Source organism: Notolepis coatsorum, assembly GCF_963971535.1.
Source record: "Notolepis coatsorum genome assembly, chromosome: 1".
NCBI classification, from domain to species: Eukaryota; Metazoa; Chordata; class Actinopteri; order Aulopiformes; family Paralepididae; genus Notolepis; species Notolepis coatsorum.
The window spans coordinates 8,686,230-8,702,872 of NC_140165.1; the positions used below are offsets into that span (position 1 = coordinate 8,686,230).

The 16,643-nt window shown below is 42.2% G+C and overlaps 1 protein-coding gene across 1 annotated transcript; it reads left to right on the top strand.

Annotated features, from left to right (window-relative positions):
* Nucleotides 1–2,933: 2,933 nt before the first annotated feature.
* Nucleotides 2,934–15,192, top strand: atp5f1b (ATP synthase F1 subunit beta). Its single transcript, XM_084331645.1, has 10 exons — nucleotides 2,934–3,072; nucleotides 4,089–4,265; nucleotides 4,555–4,729; nucleotides 6,104–6,225; nucleotides 7,969–8,153; nucleotides 9,788–9,946; nucleotides 10,355–10,477; nucleotides 11,493–11,705; nucleotides 11,892–12,093; nucleotides 14,750–15,192. Exons 1-10 carry the CDS (start codon nucleotides 2,970–2,972, stop codon nucleotides 14,857–14,859), a joined length of 1,569 nt encoding a protein of 522 aa, XP_084187771.1. The 5' UTR covers nucleotides 2,934–2,969; the 3' UTR covers nucleotides 14,860–15,192.
* Nucleotides 15,193–16,643: the final 1,451 nt, after the last annotated feature.

The window sequence follows — 16,643 nt, forward strand, 5'->3', positions numbered from 1 at the left end:
CTTGTTACACCAAGTACCACCTGAGAACGTAGCTGGCTCTCCAAGTACCACCATATAACCGGCGTTAAAATACAGTCTATTCAGCTATGCACAGTTCACGCAGGAGGCAAATGTATTCCCATTATTTATTGTTAACTTTTGTCAGACACAGCCACAATGTACAAAGGGATAGCACTAGAACTAGCAAACGCTTCCAGACAACTCATACAATGCAAGGGGCATTGAGAACATAATAACTAACATTCTTACATAGCAAGTGAGAAAATGAAGAACAACTGTATTTCAGCAAATGTACTTAATTATCTCTCTCTCTCTCTCACACAGCAAGCAATTGTCCGTCATTCTCTCTCACACACACACACACACACACACACATACACACACACACACACACACACACACACACACACACACACACACACACACACACACACACACACACACACACACACACACACACACACACACACACACACACACACACACACACACACACACACACACACACACACACACACACACACACACACACACACACACACACACACAATTATTTTGTTACAAAAACTTAATTTCCTGCATTCTGGTGCAGGCATTTTTGAATTTTTACCCTTTAAATGCCAGTGTTTGTGATGGGCATCACAAATTATTGTAAAAAATAAAAGAAAACACATATTCAATACATTTTTGAATGTTTACCCTTTAAATGCCAGTTTGTGTGATGGCATCACAAATTATTGTAAAAAGAAACACACAAAAAGTAAAATATTTTCAATATATCAAATGCAAAGTACATTTTTCTGGGGGAGATTATTACAGACTAGGCATGTGTCAATGATTAGCAGCAACACAGATTTTTATGGATTTTTTGTAATGTCAGATTTAACACCAACTCTTTTCAGAAAAGTGGGAGTATTTCATTTTTTATCTGACATTACAAAGAAAAATTGTTATGATCAGGGCTGAAGTTGAATTAAAGATTTATGACTGTTTAGACTGCATTATGCTCTGCCACAGTGATCTCCTGGTTGTTCCCAACTTAGGTTATCTAACTATCGCGCAGCCGCAATCAGAAACACTGGCCTGGCCTGCTTCTAAGTTCAGTGGCCTGACTGCAAAAAAAAATTAAAAATGTCTTTGCTTTTTTGTAAATGTTTTCAAGTACCACCAGCAGTACCACCAAGTACCACTAGTGGTACGCGTACCACAGTTTGAGAACCACTGGGTTAAAGTAATGTCACATCTTACCTGTGCAACTGTAGGCTATAGGTTAAAGTAATGTCACATCATGATCTTACCTGTGCAACTGTATAGGTTAAAGTGATGTCACATCTTACCTGTGCAACTGTATAGGTTAACATGATGATATCACAGCACTTTTACATGTTTTTATGTGTCTATGTTATGTCTATGTGATGTGATGTCATGCGTCTTTACGATGTCTGTATGGTGCATGTCTGAACACTTCGTCCCCCGTCCCCCCCTACAAGGACCACAATGGAAATAAGCTCTGAGCTTTTTTTGTGTCTATCCTTGGCAGTATTCCAGACTGTGCTTCTGTGTCACATGTTATTTATATATTGTCAAATAAAATCAATCAATCAATCAACATTCTCAACTCTCAAATCTTATGCTAACTGTTGCCAATCTATTGAGTATTGAGGACGACTCACTGTAGCTGATCAGGGCAACATTTGCCAAGTTATTTCTCTGACAATATAGCCTAGCTGCAGGGAATTCTGGAGCCCCCACCACCACCACCACTGGAAGGGTCTGGATAGAAAGCCCTATGCTACTCCACACACCTGTTGGGGCCTTCTGCACTTTGGGGATCTCAATCCTCCCCCACTTTGTCTGGTGATTAAAAGCATTGCCTTAACCCTTATGTGGTGTTAGGGTCTCCAGCCACCCGTTTCAAGGTTATAATATACAATAACTACCATGTAGTTGATTTTATTAGAAGTTAGAACAAGGCTTTATGATATCCTCCACAACACATATATATAAGCACAGCAAAAGTATGTTTCACCATTTTGAAAATTCTGAAGGTATCTGCAGAAAAAAAGGTATGACTGTGGTGTTAGGGTCTTCTTGACCCGGCAAGGTAAACCTATACTATAAAAATACTAAATATAAATAAATAAAATAATAATAAATATACTAAACTTTTTTTCAGTAGTTATATTCTAATATTGTTCTATTATAGTCAGAAAACATTATTATCTATGGGTTTCACATTTAGTATTTGAACAACCTCATTTTCATCTTAAAAATAAGGGACATGATGTGTCTCGGGGGCCATAAAATCAAATTACAATGGGATTATATGGTTATGAATGCATATAATGTTAGTTAGGATGTAGTATTAACTATATTGAGTGATACTCCTTTCTTTTTAGTGGTCAGGACTGAGTTAGACCCCGGGTCAACATTGACCCGCTAACAACGGTCAGTGGTGCCCATTCCTAACACAACATGAGGGAATGAATTAATGAAAACGTTATTTAACAGATTGCAGAATGGGTACAATACAGTACGGCTCAATACACACAATAAGGGGATGCAGACCAGAGAAAGAATTTTGTCTTGTTTACATCAGGGTCCCCCATTTTCAATCCATAGTGATTAAAAGCATTGCCTTAAAAAAAGCCAAGTATAACATCTGAGATTGAACCTGGCTAGTATTATATATCCCTTGGCCTTTTTTGCATTCACACATTGTGTGTTGACAAAATGCTACCACCAGCTGAAGTAGTAGAGGGCAGAATGTCAACTGGTGGAAGTAGCTCTCCCGCGCATGCTCAGTCTAGTCCTTGACGTCGCGGCGCACATATATCTATGGCGGCGCACGCTGTCTAGTCCGTGACGTCGCCCACGGCGCATGCGCAGTCGGTCTCGCCGGTCGTTCTTTATATAAAGCCCCGGGTTCCGCGTCTCCTTCCACCTTCAGCCATTTTGTGATCATCATCATGTTGGGAGCAGTGGGACGTTGCTGCACCGGGGCTCTGCAGGCGCTGAGGCCGGGAGTGCACCCCCTCAAGGCTCTCGTCGGCTCGCCAGCCGTGCTGTCACGTAAGTCGGGGGGCATTTGGGGCATTTTGAGGGTAAAACGAGAAGGAAAAGCGCCTGTCTGTCGGGGTTTGTCATGTCAGAAAAGGGGCAGGGAGGGAGAGCTAACGTTAGCTTAGCATCACGTTGGCTGTCACTGGGCCTCGGAGTTCTGAATATCAAATATTCCATTCTGTAGATTGAATTACAAACATGAACTGCTGGCTTTGTGTCCTTTTGATGCTAATGATGGATGCTAACAAAAGTAACTATTCAATTATGACTGATTTTGTGACTCAAACAGGGATGACCTTTATGTGTCTTATGACACATGAGGCGTGCTGCAGAGTTATTAACACGTCGGTTACAATGAACTTGAACATCTAATTTTGGTTTATTAAACAGAAACGTGCCAAGTAACACTTGCCACATATTTGCATTAAACGCGATCATTATAACTTAAATCCTGCAAACCAGGTTGACACTGACACTAGAGGCAGCAGCAAGTAACGTTATGTCATTGATGTGCTTGCTAGTTAGCATGGTAAGCTAACACTCATCCATTGTCGGCCGGGTTTAGCTTGCTAACCTTGCAGCTGTCGATTGCGTACTTCTTCGATGTGTACTTGGTGTTTTCGGTAGGATTGGTATCTAATAACTTTATTGTTTTAGTCTTAAGTCTCTTTTTTGTCTGTAGTTGCTTCTTGCTTTCATAATAACCCGACATCTTGACATTGACATCCAGGCTGGTCAGTCAGTGCGGCAACGTTAGTGCTTAGTATTACCCAGTATTAGTGGCAGCTGCAGCAGAGCAAGGTTAAAATGGGTAGTGGGCAACAGGATTCAGTCTTAACTTGAAGACATTGTTTTATTATTTTTTTTTTATACAGGCAGAGATTATGCTGCCGCACCAGCTGCAGAGGCCAATTATTGGCAGCAGCAGAGCAAGGTTAAAATGGTAGTGACTGAGCAACAGGATTCAGTGTTAACTTGGAAGACATTGTTTTAACTTAGACATTGTTTTATAATTTTTTATACAGGCAGAAATTATGCCGCTGAACCAGCTGCAGAGGCCGCCGTCGCCCATGGGCGCATCACGGCCGTCATCGGTGCCGTTGTCGACGTCCAGTTCGACGAGGGCCTCCCTCCCATCCTCAACGCCCTGGAGGTGACCGGCCGTGAGAACAGGCTGGTCCTGGAGGTGGCCCAGCATCTTGGTGAGCTGAGCATCTTTCATCAAAGTCTACCTTTACTGACTAGTGACTGACTACCCTAGTTTGGGTCACTCAAGTGATTCCTTAAAGGGGCATTCTTTTTCCACATAATCCAAAGACTCTGAACTGTTTTGCACATATTGATTTAGTTTTGACTGACAGTTCTTCAGAGTAAATTAATTTGAATAATGGGCACCAGTGTGGATTAAATGTCATCTGGCACCATTTAATCCTCGTGTTGTGAATTACATAATTTTTTTTTCACATTCTACTCTTTATTTTCCATCTTCAGGGGAGAGCACTGTCCGTACCATCGCTATGGACGGTACCGAGGGTCTTGTCCGTGGACAGACTGTTATGGACACTGGTGCTCCCATCAGAATCCCAGTGGGCCCTGAGACCCTGGGCAGAATCATGAATGTCATTGGGGAGCCCATCGACGAGAGGGGTCCCATCAACACCAAGCAGTGAGTGCATAATTGTACTATTTGACTGCAGCCCTATCTACCGTATTGTGCAGAATATTACGATTTTTTTTTCCCCATAGAAAAATTCTGTAACAAGGGCCGTGTTATTTTCGGTGTCTAGACTTTTAAATGTCATCGCATATTCACGACAGATGGCGCCACGGTGTTCCCCAAGCGAGCCACCGTCTTTCTCTCTAAATCCTGCACACGACACGTCGTACGCGCATACACTGGCGTCTGGAGAGACACCGTGACCAGCTTAATTAAAGTGGCTCAAAAGTCGGGCAAGATGACGGGAGTTGAGATGTCAATTTTAAGATGCTGATTATTGAAGCAGATGGCGAGCCTAAAAATATTGCCTTAGAAATGCAAACTGTCAGAGAAAAGATGTTAACGGCCTAGTTTTATTCAATGTGTTAACTTAATTTTACCAAAAAAGGGGATTTGAAAATAACAAGCCTACATTATCATTGTTTTCAAAATCTCTTTATAAAAATACTATTGAATACTATTGTCTTTTAAAAAAAAAAGTGTTTTTCCAAAAATGAGTCATGACTGTCTTATATTCGGGCCAATACGTTGCCTGGTAATGTCCAGTCGAGTGAGGCAGAAGGGCGACGGGGCAGCTGCCACACCAAACAATTTTGTTTGTTTGTACAGTGTCTCCTCCCCCCCCCCCTCAATGTACAGTATTACTTGTTTATACAGTGTGCCCCCCGGCCCCCCCCCCCCAACCACCAATGTAAATTACCCAGTATGGTTGTCAATATCCCAATGTACCCAACCCCCCCCACACAACCTCCTCCATTGTACAGTTTCTACGTCAAATGTATATACTCCCTTTTCTTGACTCCTTCTGTATCACAAACGGTACTGTATTTGCAAATCTGGTATGTCATAAATGTATAGATGTAGCAGTACTGACTATCTGTATGTCATGTATGTCATATATGTCCTGATGAATTGAAAATGGGGGACCCTGATGTAAACAAGACGAAAGTCTTTCTCTGGTCTGCATCCCCTTAACAATTGTGTGTATTGAGCTGTACTGTATTGTACCCATTCTACAATCTGTTAATAAAGTTTTCAATCAATCAATCACATAGTTTATCCACGCACTCTTGTTAGTAAAAAGCTGAATGAAAAATAACCTACCCCGTGGTTAGCTGGGCTTCTTCTTGGGTCACCCGGGGGGGTACCTCGGTCCTGGCAGTGGGCTGGGCTTGTGACTCACTCGGGCCTGAGGGCACCTTACTTGGTACATCTGGATTCGCCTGCAATTTTTCCTTTTTCCTTTTTAAAGTGGCTTAACTAATAAACAAAAGCAGACCAACTTGGAAATAAAGTAATCGATCATGAATGATTTTTCCTCAGGACTGCCCCCATCCACGCTGAGGCCCCAGAGTTCGTCGACATGAGTGTAGAGCAGGAGATCCTGGTCACTGGCATCAAGGTGGTGGACCTGCTGGCTCCCTACGCCAAGGGAGGAAAGATCGGTATGTAGGGTGCAACCACGTCTTCCATAGCTTGATATCAAAGGATCTGGATCTGCTTTCCCTAAGTGTTGTGGCGCTAAAACAAAGTAATACAGGTTATTTTTATTTGGTGAAATGGCCTTTCATAAAGCTATCGTGATGTCATTTAGGTTAATCGGCTATCATGCCTTCTAGGGGTGTAACTAGGGATGCTCGATATTTTTTTACCGATATTGTCCAACTCTTAATTTCCGATACCGATATATGCAGGGTTTCCCCCCCAAAAAACGGAATAATTTCAGGTAATTAACATTACATATCTCTTGTTGTCGAATTAACCCAACATTATGCATACTTTTGACAATAAATAAAATCAGAATTTGTACTTGCTTGCCTGGGCAAATAAAGGTTATAGAAATGTAAAAAATAAAATGTAAACAGATACCGATATTTTCCGATATCACATTTTAATGCCTATCAGCCGATAATATCGGACATTCCTAGGTGTAACGGTACACAAAAACCACGGTTCGGTACGTACCTCGGTTTTGATGTCATGGTTCAGTACGGGTTTTCGGTACAGTGGGGGAAAGTTTGGCTTTCCATGTTCCACTCAGCGGTGACGTAGTGTGTAGTAACTAATTGGTCTGTCAACAAATATTCTATATTGAAATTAATAATCTATTTGATAAAAAAAGAATTATATTAGATTGTGAAAAAAAACAGCCCCCAGTGGGCGGTTGTTAGTGGTTAACATACCGTTGTATTCGTTCGGTACACAGCCGTACTGAACGGTTCGGTACTGATAGGTGTACCTTCTAGCCATTAGTCTTAATCGACGACTAACTAGCGCCTTTGCACTGAGATTTCACTAACCATGTCTCAGGGTGTTTCACCAGCTAAGCTGTGCTAGTTGATTAGGATGGTAATGGCTAGAAGGCATCCACGTTATAGCCAGCTGCCTCTCACCGGAAGAACAACACTTCATGAAGCTGCAGAGCGCAATAAAGACTAGCATTGTTGGCACTTTCTGTAGCATCGATGTATCTGTACTGTCGGGACTTATTGATGGTTTAAATTGTCAGGGATTGTGTCTTATTGTAATAGCCTCTGACTATGTGTAATTGTAAATAGTCTAAACAAATGGAATTTTACTATTGATTGCAGTGATGGCTTTGCTAATCATCTTATAATCTGAAGTAATGCTCTCATCCTATTATGTGCTGGACTGGGGTATAGTCGGTTGAAGAAGGGGGTTAAGTCCGCCCACTATGTGCTTTAATTTTCCTTACTGTAGGAAACATTTTGATCAAGGAACGTTTTCAAACAACGTTTTGATCCTTGCGGATGCTTTTGTCTGAATTAAAGAACGGTCTTCTCCAGAGAGACTAGATGGATACCAGTTTCCTCTGTGCGTTCATTAGAAAGCTACCTGGCTGCATGTTAGCCTAGCTTAGCACAATTAATGGAAGCGCACATGACTGGTTAGCCTTCGGGAGAGGTGTTAGTTGGACAATGCCTAGGCTAACCGGTGATGTCTGCTTCCATTCATTGTGCTAAGCTAGGCTAACATGCAGCCAGGTGGCTTTCTAATGAACACACAGAGGAAACTGGTATCTATCTATCGTCTCTCTGGAGACGACGGTAAGCTAATTTCCCAAAATGTTAGTGTGTTTCTTAAACTGTCTATATGGTGTGTGTGTGTGCATACACTCCCTTCATACCGTAACTATGCCATCTTCTAACATCCCGTTTGCCACACAGGTCTGTTCGGCGGTGCCGGTGTGGGAAAGACCGTGTTGATCATGGAGCTGATCAACAACGTGGCCAAGGCTCATGGTGGTTACTCCGTGTTCGCCGGAGTGGGAGAGCGAACCCGTGAGGGAAATGACTTGTACCATGAGATGATTGAGTCTGGCGTAATCAACCTGAAGGACGACACCTCCAAGGTAGACATGCACTTTGAGGCTTTCATAAGAAGGTAGACATGCACTTTGAGGCTTTCATAAGAAGGTAGACATGCACTTTGAGGTTTTCATAAGAAGGTACATGCACTTTGAGGCTTTCATAAGAAGGTAGACATTAGGGGTGGACGGTATATACGGTATGAATTTGTGCTACGGTATGGATTTTGACTATACCTTGTGACTGGTAGAGCAACTCTAAAGTAGCATTGACGTAACTAGTGTGGAGGGAGGGGGCTGCTAGAAGTGGAGCTAACGTTAGCTTGCTGAGGCAGGGCTCTACAGTGACTATTTCACTCTCATTTGCCCCTAAACATAGATATGTGCAAACTGGAACAATTATTTAGGAGCACAGAGGCTTTGCGTAGTGGGCGTGTCAATGCACAATTGTCATTCCATAATAGACACGGAACAGAGCGGACCTTCAATTCTAGAAGCGAACTAGCTCTTCAGCCCAGCGTTTGAAGGCTGTGTGACAACTTCTCTCGTGAGTCACGCAGTTTCTATGTGTAATGTAAACTCTGCGACGGGTCCAATCGTCTAACATGCTTTGCATCCTTGGCTCCTCGCCATTCTGGAATGACCACCTTGCGCTAAAATCTTAAGTAATGTTAACTGTTGATGTAGCTGCAGAAAGCCAACGTTAGCTCCACTCTAGCAGCCCCCTCCCTCCCTCTTTCTCTCTCCCTCCCTCACTCACTGTCTCCCCCATCTCTCTCTCTGCTAACAATCCTGATTTGATTCTTGAACCTTCATTAAAAAGGAAGATATGGATTGACATTAATTAGCTATAGTATAGCTCAGCAGCTGTAACAGAATAATTTTATTTTTGATTATTTACGTTTTTAAGTAAAACGACAAAAAAAGCCAGCGGTGGAGCGACATAACAAACGCTGTCACGGTTGACTTGTGTAAGGACATGGTTCCTTTTCAAACTGCCGATAGAAAGGGCTTTAAAGACATGGTCAAAACAGTAACACTGGATCCAAGATACGCGTTACGTGCCTGCAGACACTTGAGAAAAGGTATTGCAGTTTTGCACAATAAATGTTCTTAAAATACTCTGTACTATGTGAAATATGTCCTAGTAATACAAGAGTACTGTAATAGCTGCCATATCAGTGTTTTACCCCTTCAGAAGCATTTATATAGACATTTTAAGATAAGTTAATATACCGTGATATATACCGTTACAGTTTATGCTTCAAATTATACAGTGATATACATTTTAGACCATACCGTCCAGCCCTAAGAAGGTAGACATGTACTTTGAGGCTTTCATAAGAAGCTACACATGTACTTTGAGGCTTTCATAAGAAGCTACACATGTACTTTGAGGCTTTCAAAATGACAAAATTGCATAATTCAGTAGTTTGTAATTGTGACTGTGTTGGACAGGATGGTAATTGGAAATTGTGATATACCAAACTGTCTCTATTTTAAAACTAACTTAAAATATTTCAGAATTAATTTATTTAGTAGACAACGATTAAACTTGTCAGAAAAACTCTATTTCGTAATGCGGATGTATATTGGCCAGCCTGAACTTGACCGGTGCGCCTTGTCAGTTTGACCCTGATCTTTTAGCTGACCTCCTTATCCCCGCTCCCCCCCTCTAGGTGGCGCTAGTGTACGGTCAGATGAACGAGCCCCCAGGCGCCCGTGCCAGAGTGGCTTTGACCGGCCTGTCCGTGGCCGAGTACTTCCGTGACCAGGAGGGTCAGGACGTGCTGCTCTTCATCGACAACATCTTCCGCTTCACACAGGCCGGCTCAGAGGTCGGTGAACGCCCAAAAGCTATTTCTGTCCTGCAAAAGGGCTGCGTTATATCTGGGACAAGGGCAGAGAAAGGACTGGGCCTTTCAAGAAATGCTATGCAATTAGTGAACTTTAAATATTTTATGTTGGCTTATTTATAGTCGTGGCATATTCTTGTGGTGAAAGGAGCATAAATATTTCATGAGATATTAATTCCAATGCAAGACGTGTTTTTGCTTGGTTATATTATCCTTTTCTTATACAGGAAAATTACCTTGAGTGAAAGCCTGTTCTTATACAGGAAAGTTACCTTGAGTCAAACCCGGTCTTATACAGGAAAGTTACCTTGAGTCAAACCCGGTCTTATACAGGAAAATTACCTTGAGTGAAAGCCTGGACCTAATGGTGATTGCTCCCCGGTCCTCCAGGTGTCTGCCCTGCTGGGTCGTATCCCCTCTGCTGTGGGTTACCAGCCCACTCTGGCCACTGACATGGGTACCATGCAGGAGAGGATCACCACCACCAAGAAGGGTTCCATCACCTCTGTGCAGGTAAGCAAAGGGGGACACTAGGGAAGTAGTTCACACGCGTGTAGCTAAACGGGTAGAGCGATTGGCGCGGCACCAACACCGCAAGGGTTGGGCGTTCGATTCCCACTGGGGCCGTCCATTCTGTGTGCTTTGAGTAGTAGTGGTACTAGAAAAGCACTAAACACTGCCATTAATTCAGTGAGTCTTTCTCAACTCCTTTTGCGTACCTCCCCTGAAGTACTTATAAGTGATTCTAGCCAATGGGGGAAATGGCCAGATGATGATGGATGGAGCGTTTTCCCAGTTAGGTAGTAACTGATCATTGCTGACACACCAGCTGCATTGTCAAGAGACAGTTTGGCTATTTTCCCATTACAACACCCTGGTGTGTTTTCAGAATCTATGATTTGAATTATCAAGTTGCTTATAGAATACTTTTGTAATATCAAAATTGCAAGTGGAATCCAAGTACATTCACTTTAATTGTATCTAAAGTGAATTGCCTGCCAATACTTTGGGGGGGGGGGGGGGGGGGTATATAGAGTCTAGGGGCAGTGATTGGATAAACAACCACATGGTGTCCTAAGTCTTAATTATTTTCTTCAATTCTATAGTAGATCAGGAATAGATTAATATAGGAATTAAATTATAATATTGGATCAGAAATGTAGAGTAGATTATAGGGCTGAGCCCAAACGTTCGAACCTTTGTACGTTACGTTGGCATTCGAATTTATTTATTTTTATTTTATTAATTCTGTTTAAACCAATGGGGTTTTTCTTCACAGTTGCAGATAAAGATTAGACTACACTAAAAGAAACTGATTATATTCATTAAAGAATATGGGCTGGAAAGTTGATTTAATAAAAAAAAAACATTTAATCACTTGAGGATTTAGTTTGATGATAGTAATTTTTCTTTTCGTTCGTTCGAAAAACCCTCACTTGAGTTCGAATCTCAAACAGGGTTCGGGGGCGGTTTTAGTAGATTATAGCACTGGAACTTCAGAGATTGAGCCTAATTTCTCTCCCATCAGGCCATCTATGTGCCCGCTGATGACTTGACTGATCCCGCCCCTGCCACCACCTTCGCTCACTTGGATGCCACCACTGTGTTGTCCCGTGCTATCGCTGAGCTGGGTATCTACCCCGCTGTCGACCCCCTGGATTCCACCTCCCGTATCATGGACCCCAACATCGTCGGCTCCGAGCACTACGACATCGCCCGTGGTGTCCAGAAGATCCTCCAGGTTTGATTTCACGATTTATTTTTATTCGGCTGAATTCCTTTTTATCTCTCATATTGGCTTGATGTATACACTTGTCAAAGATTTAATGTGGAATTGATTTAGCAACTTGAAATTGGTCCCCAACTCATGCAGAAATCAATGCAATATTGAGGCTAACTGCTCTGCCTACAACCTTCCCCTTTTTAGGACTACAAATCCCTGCAGGATATCATTGCTATCCTTGGAATGGATGAGTTGTCGGAGGAAGACAAGCTGACCGTGGCTCGTGCCCGTAAGATCCAGCGATTCCTGTCCCAGCCCTTCCAGGTGGCTGAGGTCTTCACCGGCCACGCGGGCAAGCTGGTGCCCCTCAAGGAGACCATCAGCGGCTTCCAGGCCATCCTGGCAGGTATGTAAACGGGTGACACGAGCGAGCCGACTAAACGCTAGAGCACTCTTAAAAAATACCGTCGTAACATAAAATATTATGGCATTTCTTCGTTTTGGCGCTACTCCACGTTCTTGCCTTTTGTAAGGAATTCCACAATGATTTAATTCTGCATAAGTAGACATTTACCTAAACTTGCCAATATTTGGCTGCATTAGCTCTGCAGTGTAGCGTCGATCAGTAGAGTTCTTTCTCGGCACAATCCATGGTGTTCTTCATACCGGACTCCCAGCAGCTCTGGCTAGTTGGCCACAAAACAAATCCAGTCTGTACAGCCCGGAAATAAAATGCGGAACCCTACCTTTGGGTATACAGTGGAGTAGGTTTCCTCGTCTGTACTAGGGGTGTAACGGTACACAAAAACCATGGTACGGTATGCACCTCGGTTTTGAAGTCACGGTTCGGTACAGTGGGGGAAAGTTTGGCTTTCCATGTTCCACTCAGTGGTGATGTAGTGTGCAGTAACTAATTTTACTTGTAGGGCTGTCGACAAATATTCTATATTGAAATTAATAGGGCTGTACCGAATGCTTTGATCATAATGTTGACAAATCAACATTTGAATTTTAAATTTAAAAAAAAAATTCAATCTGGGTTTTCTTCACAGTTGCAGTTAAAGATTAGGCTACACTAATATTATACTATAAGACGTCACCATCACTTTCATACCAACCGTGCCCTTATTGGATTATTTATGTTGACGAAACTGAGTTATATTCATTAAAAAGAGACTGATTTAATCACTTTATTCAAATTGAGGATATAGTTTATAAAAAAAATTGAATTAATTTGAAGTAAACATTTTTTATAGACATTCGAAGTTTGCTGCACTGTCACTGTGACTAGTCTGCCCATCAGTGGCTTTCAAGTCTTATTCCAGTGCTACAACAACCTCTGTCAGCAGAAGGGCTGAGCTATATCAATGGCTCCTCCCTTTCGAAGGCTGAGAACAAATTGTGAAATTTCTATTTTGATTTTTTTTTTCACAGGTGAAAAGTTGTGCAAAAATAAATGTATTAAAATGACATTCGGTACAGCCCTAGAAATTAATCGACTTGTAAAATAATATTAGATTGTGGAGAAAAAAAACAGCCCCCGGTGGGCGGTCGTTAGTGGTTAACATACCGTTGTATTCGTTCGGTACAGTACACACTGAAACGGTTCGGTATGGATACGTTCGCTACGTTTACACCCCTAGTCTGTACTGATGGGAGTGGCCCCATTTGCCTTGCATTAGTTTTGTATAGACGCCTCATGGGGTGATGTATTTTTGGGACTTCTGCAGGATAGCCATCAAGGACAAAAATACTGGTAAACGAGGGGGAAAGGAACAGACGGTGCATTTCTGCGGTAAATAAGAGACTGCACCGGCGCTTGTCATTATGACCTGAGGTCATTTTTATCTACGGCAATATTGGCAACAAGCGGGGAAACTGGCCTGTAGACCTGCAGGGACCCGGGTCCTACTGGTTCTGTACAGGGTCCTGGGTCCTACTGGTTCTGTACAGGGACCTGTGTCCTACTGGTTCTTTACAGGGACCAGGGTTTCCGTTAGAAAATATTGTTGCCGGTCTCCGTGTCCTGGAAGATTTCAATCTCTCTGACAAATGTGAGAAATTTGTCAGTTTATTGAGCTTAAAAACAATTGATTGGCAGGCTATATAAAGTGACATCCTCAAGGCATGTAGATTTATAATATTTTTACTTAAAACTAGGCTACTTTTGCATAGTCATTATATTCCAAATAAAATAAGTCCCTCGAGACTCCGTGCTGCTGCTGGGCAGTCGGCCCGACATTAAACAGCAGTCTGTTATAATCACATTTTCATGAGCTAACGAATTCTGTTATATTGGACATTTGTATTAATTATATCAAGCGAAGAACTGAACTGCAGTTGCATGCTTCTCGCTAATCCAGCATCCACTCCCGCCCCGCCATTCTCATCAGCAAACCACAGGTCGCTCTGCAAACTTGCTGTGCGCGTGATATGATATGGTGAAGCAACAATGAAACAAATGTAACTATTTTAATACAACAAATTGTGCTTAGAGGGAATCATTTTCACAGGACATTATGACCGGAGATATTTAAATATGTCTGACTTCAACAGATTTCCCCGGTAAAAAAAACGAATTACCGGACAACGGAAACCCTGACGGGGACCGGTGTCCTACTGGTTCTGTACAGGGACCAGTGTCCTGCTGGTTCTGTCCGTTCTGTACAGGGACATGGGTCTGTCCTTTGACTGAAGAACCATATAAGTCCATTCAGACATCTTTTGGACACCATGTATTTGCAGTTTTAAAATAATCAATCTGAATGTGATGCATTACCAGAACGTAATCAACCTCTACGGTCTTGTCTATGAATGAACACAATACTAGAACTTAAGTCTTTAGATGATAAAGTTCCTCTGAACCTCAAACACGAGTTATATGGTTCTTTGTCTGAGGTTCGATTTGTTGTACCAAAATCATCTTGGCAAATGCAAGCAGTATAGGTTCCAAGTTGCTTTTGCTCTTCTCCTCATCGGTAGTTGTGATGGTGGAGGATCGAGAAAAGGGGGTGTAGTTTGAGATGGGGCGGCTCAATTTCATGCTTGTTTCTTTCCTGCAGGAGAGTACGACCATCTCCCCGAGCAGGCCTTCTACATGGTGGGCGCCATCGAGGAGGTCGTCGAGAAGGCTGCGAGAATGGAGAAGGAGCTCGCCGCAGGCAACAATTGATTTTGTAAAACATGTCATAACGCAGCAGTTGTAAACCGTCTTCATCGTTCTGAAAGTTAATAGTTCTATTTAATGTTTTCCAATGAAAAGACGGGATAAAGATTTAATAACTACAAAGGCCCACGAGTCACCTGTACATTTTCTGTAGGCTTTTTAAAATGTTGTAAGAGTTTTGTTCCTCCTTAACGGACTGATCTCATGACATGGCTGTTCCTTGTCCTCATCCACTTTGGCCACAAGATGGCACGCGTGGGCCACGTTGAGTTACCTGTACTGTGTTGCAGCTTGCTTGTCTCAAACTGTTGAAAAATAAAAACGACTGTCCAAAGATGGGAGCTGTCATTTCTTGTAACTTACTTGTAAGGGAAGTTGTTCAGAAAAGGGGACCTCCAACATGATATTCAACACCATGTAGGACACTTCCTGTTTGGATCATGCAGGTTATTCTGCGTATCACAGGTTGCTCGCATGACATAGGATTTCTGGAATATTGTAGTTTTGAGAGGTGTGTTTGAAACTGGGAAAACCAGGGCCTTTATTTAACGGAAGTTTCACTACAGAATCTACCAGAAGCATTTAGCAACTGTGCTTAATATAGTAGTTACATGGTTAGTATCAGTTATTTATATAGCCACTTGTCAACAGAAGGGACCAGAGCCACATGTTATAATATACTGAAAATAACATCGAACAAGGAATACATTGAGAGAATCTTTTTTTAGGTCATGGACCTGCCCTAGTACTGGGATTGTACATCCGGTCCGGGTGGAAACCTTGGTTCTGCTGCAGTTAGGGCTGTCACTAAAGATTATCGATTAATCTAAAACTATTACCAGAAATCAACTATTTGCAATTTAATAATTTAATATTTCAATAAGTATTATCATCCTTTGTAGATTTAGAAAAAAAAAAAAAAAAACTACCGGCCAAGATTTCTTTTACTGGCAAATTTATAAATGGCTTTTAATATATTGCCAGAATGTAGTCTTATCTCTCCACTCCACGCTATGTTAGTGCATGTGCCAGCACAGAGATATGATGATGATGTTTTTTTTTATATATATAAGCTATCAATCTACCTTTACAATAAAATGGGCTCGGGAATCGGCATTTCGGGGGGGGAGACGGGCTCCTAAATATGCAAATTGATGCAATGTCAGTCGATGACGCCGGCATGGGCGATGAATCGTCACAGCCCTAGCTGCAGTATAAACCTAGCTGAAGGCGCATCTCGGCTAATTAATCAAACGCGAACAACTGAAGGGGGTCGGTTAAGAAATGCAGGCATGTTTTCATGAGGATTTGTGCTGCGCATGACTAATGACTCGCTGGTCACGGTACTAGAATGGAACGGTTTTTATTTTTTTTACATTGGCAACTGTTTTGAAATTCCTTACTGTTGAGCCTGCTTGTAGTCGGCGCTCAACACTGAGCAAAGGTCACCGGTACAAGTGTTGGCAAACATCGTTTCACAAGCCTGATAAACGGTGAATCTGACTGAACACCACAGTGCTGTTGGCGTATACAAGCCAAGAACGCAGTTATGTCGATATGAATCTGGTGGCCAGATGGATGGTGTCACTGTCAATTATGGAAATAGTTTGAGGATGGAACACCGAATACAAGTGCTCTAAAAATATGCTACAGGCCTGTGTGCTATGAACGGCTCGTCTACTGGCCTATTTGGTTTAGAGATCAAGCCAAACAGACCTTTAGTCCTTCCCTGAATTTTGACAAACATCAGTTACCCATTTATGCCGGTGAATACTTGGAAAGCAAACTGC